This window comes from Priapulus caudatus, unplaced genomic scaffold, assembly GCF_000485595.1.
Source record: "Priapulus caudatus unplaced genomic scaffold, Priapulus_caudatus-5.0.1 Scaffold198, whole genome shotgun sequence".
NCBI lineage: Eukaryota > Metazoa > Priapulida > Priapulimorpha > Priapulimorphida > Priapulidae > Priapulus > Priapulus caudatus.
In genome coordinates this window covers 84,832-101,480 of record NW_014577259.1, presented here as the reverse complement: position 1 = coordinate 101,480, position 16,649 = coordinate 84,832, and the positions used below count along the sequence as shown (strand labels likewise).

The following is a 16,649-nucleotide window of genomic DNA, read 5'->3' as shown; positions in this document are numbered from 1 at the left end:
AGACACATGTCTTAGCTATACTCTCTGTGAATATTGAGTTTATTGACGCACGATTAGTCAATATATTAGCAAATATATCCGTACCGTAATCTCCCGTACCGGCCTGAATATAGACACTCCCCATGTCATCAGATAATTTAGCCCCTACTAGTCCCAAAGACTAGTACTAGCAGTAGTGCATCTGCCGATGATTCTGATGGGACTTCGTCTGGATTTTGTTGCATGTAAGTCATTGCAACCTACAGCAAGGTTATTCCTCTAGGAGAGAAATTCTTCAAAAAATTCAAAGAATGTGCTAATCTCTGGAAGCAAATACTGAAATAGAAAACACGGTACACTCGAAAGAAAAGTAGCACACAACGCTGACCGCTATGGCTGGGACTGTGCACCAGATAAGGCAGAGCTGCTTTTGACAAGTTTTGTGAATAGTTTAGTAGGCTGTATTTCCATCACTTACCAGTCTGATTATTATCTGTGTATATAGCCTAGTGTGTATCAATAATTGTAAACTGTTTAATTTGATTTTTCTGCTGTAAACCTGAAGTGTGCAGACTATACCGTACATTTTAAAAACAAATTATTTGTCAAAATGCAATATTTTTATAACTATCTGTAATGCACACAAATTTATGGAAACAGTGAATGGATATGCTAAGGCTTAAGTCAGGCCAATTTTCCTGTATTTCTTCAAAACATCGTACAAATGCTATGTGTTCAGGAAGCCATGGTGCTCAAGCAAATGTGTAGCCCGACCAGGCTGTGCGATGGATTGTATATACAGCCTGACACCATTCCATACAAAACCTATCACCTCTGCAGATCTAGATGAATAACTCTGTATATCTCAAATAAAACTATTCTATTACCACCTTTGACTAATTGCCTTGTTTGAAATATGAACTTTAACTCACAGTTGTCCTGCTTCTAAACTAGAATATCTCTTAATTCATGTTATAATCTGCTAATTCTCACAGCATATCAACTTTCCAATCAGCTTTACCCGCCATGTTTACACTGCCCATGTTTACAAATGTCTGGGCCATTTGTAAATACCTTAGATGACATGTTCTCGGATGTAGGGGTGGTTTACATGAGGACAGCAGATCGTTTAGTTTCCCTTGTTCGATCCATTGCAGATTTTAGTCGCAGTCAGAATGATAGCAAACATTGTGGCTAATTCATAAATTTGGTTGTATTCGTTTCAAAAAGTCGCTGTAACCCCATAAGTACCCAGCGCATCATAGCGCACTGATGGTTACCAGAAGGTGGATGTATACTGATTTATTTGGTATATAACATGTAAAGTGTTCTATGGCGATACTTGGCAAATAAGACAACTACGTGTTTAGCTGCAGCCAATGTTTGAAACGGTATTCTAACCCTAGCAACACCGTTTCTTGGAGCTGGCAAATGTCTGTAATGAAGGCATGACATTTTGTATGTTAATGTGTATTTGTTTGAACATTTAACAATTACTTTGAAAATGCAAAATTTAAATGAAAGTATGTGTGTATGTATGTATGTATGTATGTATGTATGTATGTATGTATGTATGTATGTATGTATGTATGTATGTATGTATGTATGTATGTATGTATGTATGTAATGGTATGTATGTATGTTATGTATGTATGTATGTATGTATGTATGTATGTATGTATGTATGTATGTATGTATGTATGTGGATATGTATGTATGTATGTTGTATGTATGTATGTATGTATGTAATGTATGTATGTATGTATGTATGTTATGTATTGTATGTATGTATGTATGTATGTATGTATGTATGTATGTATGTATGTATGTATGTATGTATGTATGCATGTATGTATGCATGCATGCATGTATGTATATATGCAGAAAGCTTGGATTATCCTTGAATACTAAAAAGACCGAGGTAGTACCCTTTAACATCCCGGCTAACTCCTCTCTACTACTCTCGACTACTCTCGATGCTGAAATATTAGCTGTCAAGGATGAGTTCAAGGACCTAGGCTCTTATATCAGCTCGGAAGGTAAAGATATTGCGTGAGAAAGGCCCTGGCTTGGCGTGCGCTTCACAAGCTGAACGACATCTGGAACTCAAATATGGCGGAAGGGCTAAAAAAGTGTATCTTCGTGGCCTCGGTAGAATCAATTCTCACCTACGGATACTAGACCTGCACATTAACAGTACGAGACAAGACCAGACTGGATGGATGCTACACAAGTATGCTCCGAAAAGTATGTAATGTCACCTGGCAGGATCGTGTACCGAACGAGGTGCTTTATGGGGAACTACCACCACTCTCCTCTAAGATACGATCGAGCACATTGCGTTTGGCGAGGCACTGTGTCCGACACAGTAATGTTGCCGCGCACGTTCTCTGGGAACCTTAACAGGGTCGGGCCTCTCGGGCGGCCAGCGAATGACGTACATCGACCAACTCGGACGCGATACTGGCCTGCAGTCACCCGATGAAATTCGGTCAATTATGCTGCACAGACCATCCTGGCATGCATGCCATCACTATTCTTACCGAGGAGACTCGACCTGATTGATTGATTGATTGATTGATTGATGTATGTGTGTGTGCGTGCGCGCGTGCGTGTGTGCGTGCGCGCGCTTGCGAGTGTGTGTATTTGTAGGACACATCAAAGATTTAACCTTTTATCATCTTGCAAAGATTTAAGTTTCTTACAAGTGCCAATGATTCCTTTGAAAACATGTATGTATTGGCCTACTTGTTATTTTGTTTGAGTGTGCGTGTGTGTGTGTGTGTGTGGTGTCGTCGTGGCGTGGCGTGCGTGCGTGCGTGCGTGCGTGCGTGCGCGCGGAGCGCGCGCGCGCGTGTGTGCCTGCATGCATGCGTGTGTGTGTGTGAATCTGGCTCATTAATTTTGCAAATATATATTTCTTACAAGTACCACCAGTTAAGCAATTAAAAAAAAGCCTAGTGATTATGCGTCTATGTGTGCGTGTGTGTGTGCGTGTGTGTGTGTGCGTGTATGTGTGGGTGGTTGTTTGTTAGCTAGGCTCTTACACAATCCTGTTCTTTGTCAGGAAATTATTCTTAAGTTTCAATTTGTCTATTTTCCATAGGTTTGTACATGATTCTTCATTTATTGAACATAGAGGGCGCTGCTCATTTGGGTGAATAATAATTAGTAAGAATACTAATTAGTGTGCAACTTTCGGACTTGCCTAGTTGTAAATTCTGGTTCAATGATTTTTTATCTCCTATCACACAAAAATTCAAATAGTTACCAGGGGTGGGTCACGAAAATAAAAATCTGGAAGGAGTTTTCACTGCTCGGCCCAGGTCTAATAGTACTATTTAGTACGATATATATAGTACTATATGTAATATGTGTCAGTGTACGCGCTGATGGCGGTGTATGTCTTTTCTGTTGAATATGCCTTCAAGTGCCTGTGGTGCGACCGATGTTCGGCATTGACTAACGCTCGAGACTGAGAGGGTCTATGTCCCCGGGTACTGCCGGAAACGTGACCCTGGCGTACGGTCCGGCGCTCTATACCGGACTCTCGCTCGCACTCTCACTCGCTAATACTGCCGACGTCCGTACCTCGCCTATCCACTAACAAGTCTAGGGAGTCGCCTTACGGCCTTAACCTGCCTAACCCTAAACCCGAGCCCTAACCCTAACCCTAATCCTAACCCTAACCATATCAAAATGGGTGACCAGGGTTAGTTCCGTCTGTCGGCAGTATTCCTGCGCGGACATAGCCCCTATGGGCTTGCTCTAACCCTGGCCTTAGGGGTAGCAGCAAGTTCCTTCTCGCTTAACACTACGTACGCTTGCGCTACATCGGTGATGTAACAGTCGGAGTGCGCTGGTCGGTTTAACCCTAGGCTACTCCGGCTTTAGGCCGTAGCAAGACCGTTCTAAATTCATGGAGCTAAGAGAGGCTAGCCCTGGCTGTAACATGACGACAACCTCTTGTCCAATGATGTCATGATGAGGTTACGATGGTTACAGTTCAAAGCTTCACAAAGGGTGGTCACCACAGTTAGCACGCGGTTCCATTAGGACCTATTTGCATCCAGCTATCAGTTCAACGTAAATCAGAAATCTATTCCAAGAATATATTATTTTAACTTTTCAGTGGTGAGGCTATGATCTATGTTAAGTTATCCTTTTTGCTAGAAGCTAGAAACAGCGTTTTCTACCCCATTGAAAAAGGTTCTTAACTTTTGAGTTGTGGGAAGTAAGGTGGGCTTAACTTTCGATGGACTTGCAGGCATGGCGAAGCTGGAATCAGTAATGAGTAGGGTGCTGTTGCCTTTTGTGTTCATTGCTACTCTGTTTCTGCCAATTTGCCTGACCGAGAATGACCTGTGTAAGAGGCCTCTAGCTATTACACCAAGCTGGAGCAACTTCGGAGGGTCAGTCATGCTAGAGTGTTTTTATGTCTTCAGTGATTCTTTTTAAGTCCCCAATTACTGGGATGCCTGACCGAGCCAGTCATATTCCATGATCATCCGGAGTCATGAGCTGATTCGCGCGTTCCCAATATTGAGACCAGATTTCACACATTGAGGAGAAAAATACTCTCTACTTCAGATATTAGTTCGCACTGTCCGCATCTGAACAGATGGAACACGCGCCTAACCACCCTGCTGCCGGTGTACGCTTCCATGAAAATTGGCGCCATGTCGTGAATTGTTGAGCGTGCGCAGTTCAGCTTGATATAGTAGTATACCCAAATCTCGAAAAGTTCTGTATCAATAGCGATGTTTCATGTTTATAAACATTGACGTTATATGCGTACCATGCGCAGTTTAACGGTTCGGCAGCAAGCAGATGGTGAATATTGTTCCGATACCAAGCCGCACGCTCGCACGCACGGCACGCACGTCTACGTGCACATGCACACGTGCGCACACACGCACGCCATGTACGTGACAGCACACACGGCGCGCAAGCACGCCACGCAGTATTGCAGCGCGCTCGTACGGTGTATCACCACACACACATTGCACACACTCTACGTGCAATACACGCGCGCACACGACGGACAACGCACGTGTACGTGCCACACACATTGAAGCACGGCACGTCTACGTGCACACGCACGCACCATCATGCATTGCGCACGCATGTTTTTACCGTGCGCCGCATGTACGCACGTGTGAAGTGGCGACGCACGCACGCACGCCACGCACGTATCAGGTCACACGCACGACATGCACGCACGTTTACGTGGCGCAACACGCACGCATGCATGCACGTGGCACTAGGCACTTGTATGTTCACACACGCACGCACGTGTACGTGCACGACGCTCACTCGCCACGTGTACGTGTACGTGCACGGCACGAACGCACAGCACGCACGCCAGTGTACGTTTTGCACACGCACGCCACGCACGGTACGTGCACACCTACGCACGCGCACGTGTACGGTGCACTTAGGATCAGAAGGCGCTTTCTATCAGAACATGTAGTCATTGCATTTTTAAATGTCAAGCTCAGCAACGCTTGCGTGAATGCCTACCCAACGCACAATAACAAACGTGACAGCGTGACCTGATCCTATTGACCGTCACGTTGAAACAGTCGCTATTTAGCCTTACTTATGTGATGAATGAATTGTATGCAAAATAGCGAATTACATGGTACGTAACTTTTCTCGTTGCTAGGTGTGGTCGAGGTGTCTGGCATCATGGCATCCCCTGAACTGGCTACGGCGTCTGCCATTGCTGCGATGGTAGCAGCAGCCGAGGAAGCAGAGACAACGGAGACTCACACAGATGAACTGACCGTGTTGATGTCACACATTGGACTAGAAACCTTCCCGGACGATTGCGCGGCGATCGCACACTACGCCTCACTGTCAGACGTCGTAATCTTTGTCGAGGAGGTGTGCCGGTTACAGGTCGACCACAATGCCATCATGTCGCTCGGCAGAAACGTCTCTTTCTTTACAAACCTTACATTCCTGGACATCAGCAACAACCGACTCACGCATATATCTAGCACGGTGTTGCAGCTGCGTCGACTCAAGACATTGGTCGCGAAAAACAATTTGCTAGAGGTCTATTCACTTCCGAAAGAATTTGGGAGTCTGACGTCGTTAGAAACACTACACTTTGGTGGAAACAGTTTTGATGAATTTCCAATGCAACTGATTGAAATGGAAGGATTAAAGAAACTATTTTTAGGTGCCAATCAGATAACTCATGTTCCCGTCCAGATTGGGCAAATGACAAGGTTTGTATAATATATACCCAACCTTCACCCAGGTAAAATTCAGACAGTATCACAGGGGTAGAAATTAACTTGTGAACAAGGGAGTCCAATAGACTCCCTACCCTCAAAAAGAGGGAGTCCGCAGTCTGAGGTTCAAAATTAAAGATATTAACAATAACGCATGTCTGCCAAATTTTCTTTGGACATTAGCTGAAAAAAAACAGTAATTCCGCGAGGCCATGCTCTGAAACGAACTAGTTAGTATGGCAGAATTTTCAGGGAGTCACACAGACTCCTGCATATGTCAAATCAGGGAGTCCGATAGTAAATCAGGGAGTATTTGATTCCGGACTCCCGTTAATTTTGCACCCTGGTATCATTGCAATGCTCTGTTTGGATTTAAATGATAGTACAGTAATATCCTTTGCCTATCGCAGGATAACATATCTGTAAAATGATGTAATCAGCCAAACTACAAATGGCAGATAAAGAGTTTACTACAGGTGTAAGTTAGGGAGAACATGGCTATGGATACATACATAAGTATATAATACATGTTAGACTGGGAAATTCTTGTGACGGGTTCAATTAATAAGTGTGGCAGTGACTAGTGAACTCGTGCTACACGCGTGAATATGCAAAACCTGGGTCGCGATTGGATAAGTGGTATGCAAATAGTAAATTTTTGAATAAGTAAGTTCCACAATTTGGCAACCGGCTATGGATGGGCAGGGTAAGACTTTTACTGTATAGCTATGGAAAAATAATCTGTTCCCTTGCTTTTGTCTTACACAGTCTAGAAGTGCTCTACCTAGGTGGGAATCGCCTAAAAGAAGTGCCTGCAACTGTAGGCTATTTGCAGAAGCTCACTGCCCTCATTCTGTGTAATAACCAGCTGAGAAGTCTGCCTAGTACTGTGTGCCAGCTGAAGTGTCTGCAGACTCTCAGCTTGCATGAAAACAGATTGACGACTCTTCCACCTGAGCTAACTAAATTGAATCTGCTAGATCTGTCACTGAGGTGAGTGAGTGTGCCAGCTGTGTGTGCATTTGGGTGAATAATAATTAGTAAGAATACTAATTAGTGTGCAACTTTCGGACTTGCCTAGTTGTAAATTCTGGTTCAATGATTTTTTATCTCCTATCACACAAAAATTCAAATAGTTACCAGGGGTGGGTCACGAAAATAAAAATCTGGAAGGATTTTCACTGCTCGGCCCACGGTCTAATAGTACTATATAGTACGATATATATAGTACTATATGTATATGTGTCAGTGTACGCGCGATGGCGGGTCGTATGTTTACTGTTGATATGCTTCAAGTGCCTGTGGTGCGACCGATTGTCGGGATTGACTAACGCTGAGACTGAGAGGGTCTATGTCCCCCGTCGTACTGCCGGAACGTACCCTGGGTACGGTCCGGTATACCGGAACGTACCCTGGTACGATCTAATGGTAATATGCCGGACCGTACCTCGCCTACTCCACTAACAAGTCTAGGGAGTCGCCTACGCCTACTGCCTAACCCTAACCCGAGCCCTAACCCTAACCCTAATCCTAACCCTAACCATATCAAATGGTGACCAGGGTACGTTCCGGCAGTACCCTGGGGGACATAGCCCCTATGGGCTTGACTAACCCTAGGCCTTAGGGTAGCCACAAGTTCCCTTCTCGCTTAACACTACGTACGTTGGCGTACACTCGTGTAACAGTCGGAGTGCCTGGTCGGTTTAACCCTAGGCCTACCCGGCTAGGCCTAGCAAGACCGTTTCTAAATTCATGGAGCTAAGAGAGGGCTAGCCCCTGGCTGTAACCATGACGACAATGTCAATGATGTCATGATGAGGTTACGAGGTACAGTCAAAGCTTCACGAAATGGTCACCACAGTTAGCACGGTCATTAGGCCTATTTGCATCCAGATCAGTTCAACTAAAATCAGAAATCTATCCAAGAATCATATTTTAACTTTTCAGGGTGAGGCTATGATCATATTTAAGTATCCTTTTTGCTAGAACTAGAACAGCAGTTTTCTACCCCAGTTAGAAAAAGGGTTCTAACTTTTTGAGTTTTGGGAAGTAAAGTGGGCTTAACTTTCATGGGAATTGCAGGCAGTGGGAAGCTGGAAAGTAATGAGTAGGTGTGTGCCTTTTGTGTTATTGTACTCTGTTTCTGCCAATTGCTGACCGAGAATGACCTGTGTAAGAGGCCCTAGCATATTACACCAAGCTGGATGACACTTCAGGAGGGTCATCACTGCTAGAGTGTTTTATGTCTTCAGTGATTCTTTTAAGTCCCAATTACTGGATTGCCTACGAGCCCGTCATATTCCATGATCATCCGAGTCATGACTGATTCGCGGTTCCCAATATTGAGAACCAGAATTTCACACATTGAGAGAAAAATAACTCCTCTACTTCAGATATGAACTCGCAGCCTTCGATCTGAAAGATGGAACACGCTAACCACTGTGCCGGTGTAGCTTCCATGAAAATTGCCCATGTCGTGAATTTTGAGCGTGCAGTCAGCTTGATATAATAAGTATAACCCAATCTCGAAAGTTCTGTATCAATAGCGATGTTTCATGTTTATAAACATTGACGTCATATGCGTACATGCGCAGTTTAACGGTTGGCAGCAAGCAGATGCGTGATATTGTTCGATACAAGCGCACGCACGCACGCACGCACGCACGTCTACGTGCACATGCACGCGTGCGCACACACGCACGCACTGTACGTGCACACACACGGGCGCACGCACGCACGCACACACTCATGCACGCACGTGTACGTGTACACGCACACACACATGCACACACGTCTACGTGCACATACACGCGCGCACACACGGACACACACGGACACACGCACGTGTACGTGCACACACATTGACGCACGCACGTGTACGTGCACACGCACGCACACACTCATGCATGCACGTGTACGTGCGCACGCATGTACGCACGTGTAAGTGCGCACGCACGCACGCACGCACGCACGTATACGTTCACACGCACGCATGCACGCACGTTTACGTGCGCACACGCACGCATGCATGCACGTGCACAGGCACTTGTATGTGTCACACACGCACGCACGTGTACGTGCACACGCTCACTCGCACGTGTACGTGTACGTGCACACGAACGCACACACGCACGCACGTGTACGTGCACACGCACGCACGCACGTGTACGTGCACTAGATAAACAGCGCTTTCTATCAGAACATGTAGTCATTCATTTGTAAATGTCAAGCAGCACGCTTTGCTGATGCCAACCACACCACATAACAAATACACGTGACCTGATCTATGACGTCACGTGAAACATCGCTATTTAGCTTACTTATGTGATGAATGAATTGTATGCAAAATAGCGAATTACATGGTACGTAACTTTTCTCGTTGTTAGGTGTGGTCGAGGTGTCTGGCATCATGGCATCCCCTGAACTGGCTACGGCGTCTGCCATTGCTGCAATGGTAGCAGCAGCCGAGGAAGCAGAGACAACGGAGACTCACACAGATGAACTGACCGTGTTGATGTCACACATTGGACTAGAAACCTTCCCGGACGACTGCGCGGCGATCGCACACTACGCCTCACTGTCAGACAGCGTAATCTTCGTCGAGGAGGTGTGCCGGTTACAGGTCGACCACAATGCCATCATGTCGCTCGGCAGAAACGTCTCTTTCTTTACAAACCTTACATTCCTGGACATCAGCAACAACCGACTCACGCATATATCTAGCACGGTGTTGCAGCTGCGTCGACTCAAGACATTGGTCGCGAAAAACAATTTGCTAGAGGTCTATTCACTTCCGAAAGAATTTGGGAGTCTGACGTCGTTAGAAACACTACACTTTGGTGGAAACAGTTTTGATGAATTTCCAATGCAACTGATTGAAATGGAAGGATTAAAGAAACTATTTTTAGGTGCCAATCAGATAACTCATGTTCCCGTCCAGATTGGGCAAATGACAAGGTTTGTATAATATATACCCAACCTTCACCCAGGTAAAATTCAGACAGTATCACAGGGGTAGAAATTAACTTGTGAACAAGGGAGTCCAATAGACTCCTTACCCTCAAAAAGAGGGAGTCCGCAGTCTGAGGTTCAAAATTAAAGATATTAACAATAACGCATGTCTGCCAAATTTTCTTTGGACATTAGCTGAAAAAAAACAGTAATTCCGCGAGGCCATGCTCTGAAACGAACTAGTTAGTATGGCAGAATTTTCAGGGAGTCACACAGACTCCTGCATATGTCAAATCAGGGAGTCCGATAGTAAATCAGGGAGTATTTGATTCCGGACTCCCGTTAATTTTGCACCCTGGTATCATTGCAATGCTCTGTTTGGATTTAAATGATAGTACAGTAATATCCTTTGCCTATCACAGGATAACATATCTGTAAAATGATGTAATTAGCCAAACTACAAATGGCAGATAAAGAGTTTACTACAGGTGTAAGTTAGGGAGAACATGGCTATGGATACATACATAAGTATATAATACATGTTAGACTGGGAAATTCTTGTGACGGGTTCAATTAATAAGTGTGGCAGTGACTAGTGAACTCGTGCTACACGCGTGAATATGCAAAACCTGGGTCGCGATTGGATAAGTGGTATGCAAATAGTAAATTTTTGAATAAGTAAGTTCCACAATTTGGCAACCGGCTATGGATGGGCAGGGTAAGACTTTTACTGTATAGCTATGGAAAAATAATCTGTTCCCTTGCTGAAAACAGATTGACGACTCTTCCACCTGAGCTAACTAAATTGAATCTGCTAGATCTGTCACTGAGGTGAGTGAGTGTGCCAGCTGTGTGTGCATTATCGTAGCATTGCAATGTGCTGTATGCATATTATCAGAAGTCTATCAATATTGATAGACTCTTGATATTATATCTCAATGAAAGTTATACAATCTACTAGTGAAAATTTTTTTTCCCAGGGCTCTTTTTGCAAACCCCCCCAAAATTTCGGGGGCTACTTTTTCATTTTCCAGGGCTCTTTTTCCACTTTCCAGGGCGACTTTTTTCCAGAAGCTCAGGGGGTTTGAGAAAGCGGCCCGCGAGGCATGTTTGTATGGCTGTGCACATCGACGCTGCGTATGTGCCTGCTGGCAAGGGCGGCATTGATTGAAGTACGGGGGGGTGGGGGCACGATTGTTTCAGCGTGGTACTAATCACTACTAAAATGTAGAGGGTTGGCATTGCTGGACTATGAGAGAGCGACAGCAAAACTCTTTCGGGGAATTGACGAAAAAGCTACAATCGGGAATGACACACGAGTGTGCCGGCAGAAAAAATAAAATATACGTGTGAATTTCATTAGGATTTTTCATGGATTACCGTTCTATAACCCTACGGGGTCGTTGGTCCTACGGGCCTACGTAGGCACGCCCGCACACATGCACGCACGCCTGCAGGCACGCACGCACACATGCACGCGTGCAGGCACACACGCAAGCACGCCCGCAGGCACACTGGCACGCACGCGCGCAGGCACATACGCAAGCATGCCCGCAGGCACACCGGCACGCACGCACGCAAGCACGCAGGCACACACGCAAGCACGCGCACAGGCACACAGCCACACACGTATATACGCGCGGGCGGCGGCGCGCGCTTGATTGAATGCAATACAGCACAGTACACACATGCATGCTTAAATGGTAAACACTCGACACTTTGACAGTCACACCGTACCATGAATTCTACCGCGCTGTGGAACCGGCTGCCGCTAGCGGCAGAGGCCGAGCGAGATCGGCAAGGCGCGGGACCGACCTGGACAATCGATTTCCAGGGCGACTTTTTCTTTTGGGGTCGCCCCCGATATCATGTTTTCGGGGGCTCTTTTTGGCATTTCGGGGGCGAAATCGCCCGCCGCCCCCGTGTATTTTTCCCCTGCAAACTGCTTTGTTTTCCCTTACCAGGTCGACATAACAAAAAACTGTCTAGTTCTATTTTTGTTTTAAAGTAAATCATAGTCTGATTTGCCGAAAGCGTAACAGAAGTTGCGGAGTTATTATACTTAGTAACAGATACTGATTATATATATATGTTATGTTATGGAACACTAATTGAGGCACCCTTTTAAAATTTGGGAATTTTTTTTACAGCAAATGGAATTGTTTACCTAGCTATACTCGTCCAAGTTTTTAAATTGGTGTGAAATGGGTTTAATGGTGGCCCTGTGTGCTAACCAATCTGGACTCTTGGGCTATACGTGCAGATTATAATACTTAGCAGTGGCAGTAACGCAAGGCTGTAAGTTGCATTATATATTTCTAGGGGAAATCCACTGGTTGTGCGCTTCGTCCAAGAACTTGCCTTTCATCCACCAACACTGCTGGAGTTGGCTGCCCGTCGTATAAAAATCAAAAACATACCCTACAGTGAGGTAGACCTTCCCAGAAGCTTAGTTTCTTACCTCTCAACTGGAAAACAGTGTGTAAACCCAAATTGCAAAGGTGCGTGATGGTTGGAGTGCGAGGCGTGATCTGTGTTTGTTCTCAATGTTGGCATTCACTCGGCAAAACCAATATATCAACTAAGTAAAACGTTTTATTCAAAAACTCATTCATTGCACGTTACACTAATCATAACTATCAACACTTCTCTTATTTTTTTAACCTTGATCGTGATGATCTTAAACCTATAAATCAATAATCTTAAACTCAGCCCATGGCATGACGCCAGCTAGATACCTTGTGCTGAGATCAAACACCAAAGTAATACAGATGCTGCAGACACTGGGTGTATATTTAAATATTCTCAGTACTACAGTATAGCATACCGCATGCTGTTGTGGCAAGAGTAGTGTTTGTGCTATTTTCGATGTAGAGAAGAATTGAATTGAGTCATGCTGCTGACCATATTGAGATCAGCTGATGTGTTTATGCAAAGGAAGGGTCTGATTATGGTCAGGTAAATAAAGCAAGAGATTGTATTGGGTCGATATATCGATGTAAAGGTCGTGGTTAATATTACGGTGCAATGCGAACTTTTTCCTTTCGTTTTCAGGTGTATATTTTGATTCACACGTTGAGAAAGTCAACTTTGTCGACTTTTGCGGGAAGTATCGTCTGCCGCTGATGCAGTACCTCTGTCTACCGAATTGCACAGCACACCCTGTCCAAAACAGCGATGACGACAGTGATTGTGACGGTGACGAGAGTGCAGTGGCCAGTGCAGAACGCATCAAGAAAGTATTGCTGACTCAGTGATTGGCACTGGTTTTTCATGACATGTGCTAGCATGATACTCTCACAAAGAATTAGGAGGTGACAGTATTAATAGTGTGTATGACATCGCAAAATTGTACCATTTACTCAAGATTTTTTTGTTATAATTTGCTCTCCAAATAATTTATGGCTAACTAATGCATACCATAAACAAATTATTGTAGAGTGTGGTGTACAAGCTTATATATATATTTTCTACTGCGGTGTCTGTGATCAATTTTAATTAAAAATTATGGTTTCCAGTGTTGTATCATGCTGCGACATTGGTGTGAATTGTGTAGCCAATCACATCATATACCATCTCACTTACATGTTTTTATTACAAATTGTAGGACAAAATTCAATGTTAATTATTCTTTGTGCTTTAATCTGGAACGAATCTTCTTGAAATTCACGTGAAAAATATGGAAAGTTGTGGTGTCAGTCGTTTCAGCTTTTACCCATTTTCACATGCTTGCGTAGCATTGCGTATCTTTTGTAACTTGGGTGTGAGCATTCGCGATAAGCGTTTTGTAATGGTCGCGTGTGGAATCACCACGGATAAGAGAACAATAGATGAACTCTTCGCTTTAAAGCTGAATATAAACTAATAATTTAGTTCCAGGTAGAGAGTGCAGCTATGAAACTCAAAGGCCATGACATAATTTACATTCATTACAGGTTTAAAAAAATCGGTACCCAGGTTTTAGTGTCATACCTTTGGTCTACCTGCTAGGTTTAAAGTTTGCATGCAAAAAATTAAGATGTTTGCCACCGAGATTTAATAGGTTACACATGTTGATTAAATCTCTTTTAGTTTTCAACCATTTAAAGTCGCATTTATAAAAATTTTGCGATACTGTACGTAGCCCTGGTATTCCGTCGTAAACAAGATCAAGGTCAGGGTCAAGGTCAGTGATCGTAGACAATGATGGTCGAAGAGGTTGTGTATATTATACATGATATAGGCATCTTTATTTGAATACATATGTTGCGGCGTACATGTGCGGGTCAGATAGCCAGTGCCACACCCGAGTCTTTTCGAATCTTCTTATCTCTCCCTTTTATAGGCATCTCATTATGTCATCCGTCCCAGATCAATATAACCAATGAGCATCCCGCGTGCCGTATTGATTCTGTATAATTCTGCTGCCCGGATGTAAGGTGTTCGGACATGTGACGATGAGTCATCTCTGTTATGGCGCAGTAATCTATTCCGCGTCGCCACATCGCCACATTTCACCCCGCCATATTCAAGTCGATTAAACCGGGAATTTAATCGGCTTGTCAGTCTCCTGACTGATTACAATTAGACATTTATAAATCAAACACCATGTAAACGTAAAGATTAATATAGAATAGTGACAATGCTGTATCATGGCGTCCTATTCGAGTCGAGCTTAGGGGCTTCGTTAAGTTCGATCGACTCGCGCGCGTTCGTGCGCGGTGATCGTTACTTAACCGTCCCCTATACGATCTTAGTCAGATGCTGCGCCCTTCGTCGTTCTGCTGATCTCCCCGGCGTCTTCCACGTTGGTGTGTGGTTCATCCATCCCGCTTCCTCCAACGGCTGGCACATGGCGCGTTGAGAGCTGCAGACGATGAAGTCGGTAGACTGACGTATGCTGTTATCCCTGTTTAGTACCAACGTTTCTACTATGGAACTTGTAATAGGATGTTCCCTTGCACGCTCCTGGAACTAAAGTTCCTCGCTAATCATTAGTCGTTATTTATCGGGTGAGTGCCTTCTGCACTCAGCATGTCCAACTATAAGGTATCTCTACCCGAAATATAAGTTCTTAGACTATAAGCGCTTTTCGCATACGATATATGTAGACTAAAATTCTACTCTGATAGGGGGGTCGTTACGTTACAGACGTATATACGGTTTACAGGCTATTTAAACACAATGAGTACGAACGAATATGTGACGCGGTTAAACAACCTACAATCTTCCAATAACACTCGTGGCTTGTCTGCTACGCGATGTGCCCGACGCACCTATTCAGCGTGGCATCACGATGCTGAGTTACATCCATGGATCTCGATGAACAATAACACGTGCAGTTCAATAGGCTTGTGAAACAATCGTATGTCGGCAATGAATCGTTCGAAAATTTGTTTCATATTGTTAGCCTTGAAATATCATAATATGCACTTTTATATTGACTTTATATCGACTTTATATCGACTTTATATTGACTTTTATATGCACTTTTATATTCACGTTATTTGGGTATAACGTGAATACAATAGGCGGTGAGGCTGACTGTGGATGAGGATGGATGGATGGATAACGGAATTTAGAATAACTCTATGTATTTTTGGTAGTCCTTTCAACGGACTCCCACAGTCCCGCAATGAAAACCCACATCCTCTCCTGTTGCTACCCGTTCCGTTACACGACGGCGCGAGATCGGCGGCTAACATCTGCTCTATCAGTTTGTGAATCTGGGAATAGCAGGTTCCCGATCCATCCCTCCCTCGTTGTGGGGAATACCCAGCGCGATTAGGGGGGGGGGGGCGAATCCTCCGCCATTACTTCGATCGTCTACGCCCGCTACGATCGTCAACTTACTACTCGCTGCATGTCGTACCAGTATAACGCATCCAAAATATAAAACGTTATCTGGGACAGAATTATTCCGTCTAGCTGCAACCCTAACCCTATAACCCAAACCCTAACCCTAATCCTAATTGCATTTTAGAGTCATCATATATACCTTAGATTCATATATAAAGTAAAAACTAGTTGTTTTACACCTTATTTCAATGAGAGCAATAGCCTTTCTCGATCACTTTCTTGCTAATATTAGTTGTTGAGCTGGTGAAATTCTTCAGCCTCCAACCCATGCAAGAAACCATTAAGGGCCATGTCCCAAATCTTTGTCCCAAATCTTTACAAATAAATAATATTAAATTTAATCAAAAATTCACAGAGCAGTACCTGCTAAAACTAGTTTGTTTTCCCTCTTTTTAATCATAGGTGGCATGGGCAGGGATCTTAACTATATACGCTGTATTATAACTATTACTGTGCATTATTGCGTAGCAAAACATGAACAGAGTAATAAATAAATATTAAAATGATGAAGTTATAGTCTAGACCAGTGGCGTACGCAGGATTTTCGAAAGGGGGGTGTTAGGAGGACGCGAAGGGGGGGGGGGAAATGGGGGGCTCTCGCCCAGACATTTTTTTGAAATTAGCACCCCTCAGATG

At 44.2% G+C, this 16,649-nt stretch overlaps 1 protein-coding gene across 2 annotated transcripts; it reads left to right on the top strand.

Annotated features, from left to right (window-relative positions):
* Positions 1-5,650: 5,650 nt before the first annotated feature.
* On the top strand, positions 5,651-14,250 carry LOC106807178 (leucine-rich repeat-containing protein 58-like). Of its 2 annotated transcripts, XM_014809450.1 has the most exons (5): positions 5,651-6,218; positions 6,993-7,160; positions 10,950-11,006; positions 12,498-12,676; positions 13,230-14,250. In XM_014809450.1, exons 1-5 carry the CDS (start codon positions 5,671-5,673, stop codon positions 13,430-13,432), a joined length of 1,155 nt encoding a protein of 384 aa, XP_014664936.1. In that variant the 5' UTR covers positions 5,651-5,670; the 3' UTR covers positions 13,433-14,250. The 2 variants fall into 2 exon arrangements, with proteins under 2 accessions (XP_014664936.1, XP_014664938.1); XM_014809452.1 differs by lacking the exon at positions 10,950-11,006 and having other exon boundaries at positions 6,993-7,217.
* The last annotated feature ends 2,399 nt before the right edge of the window (positions 14,251-16,649 follow it).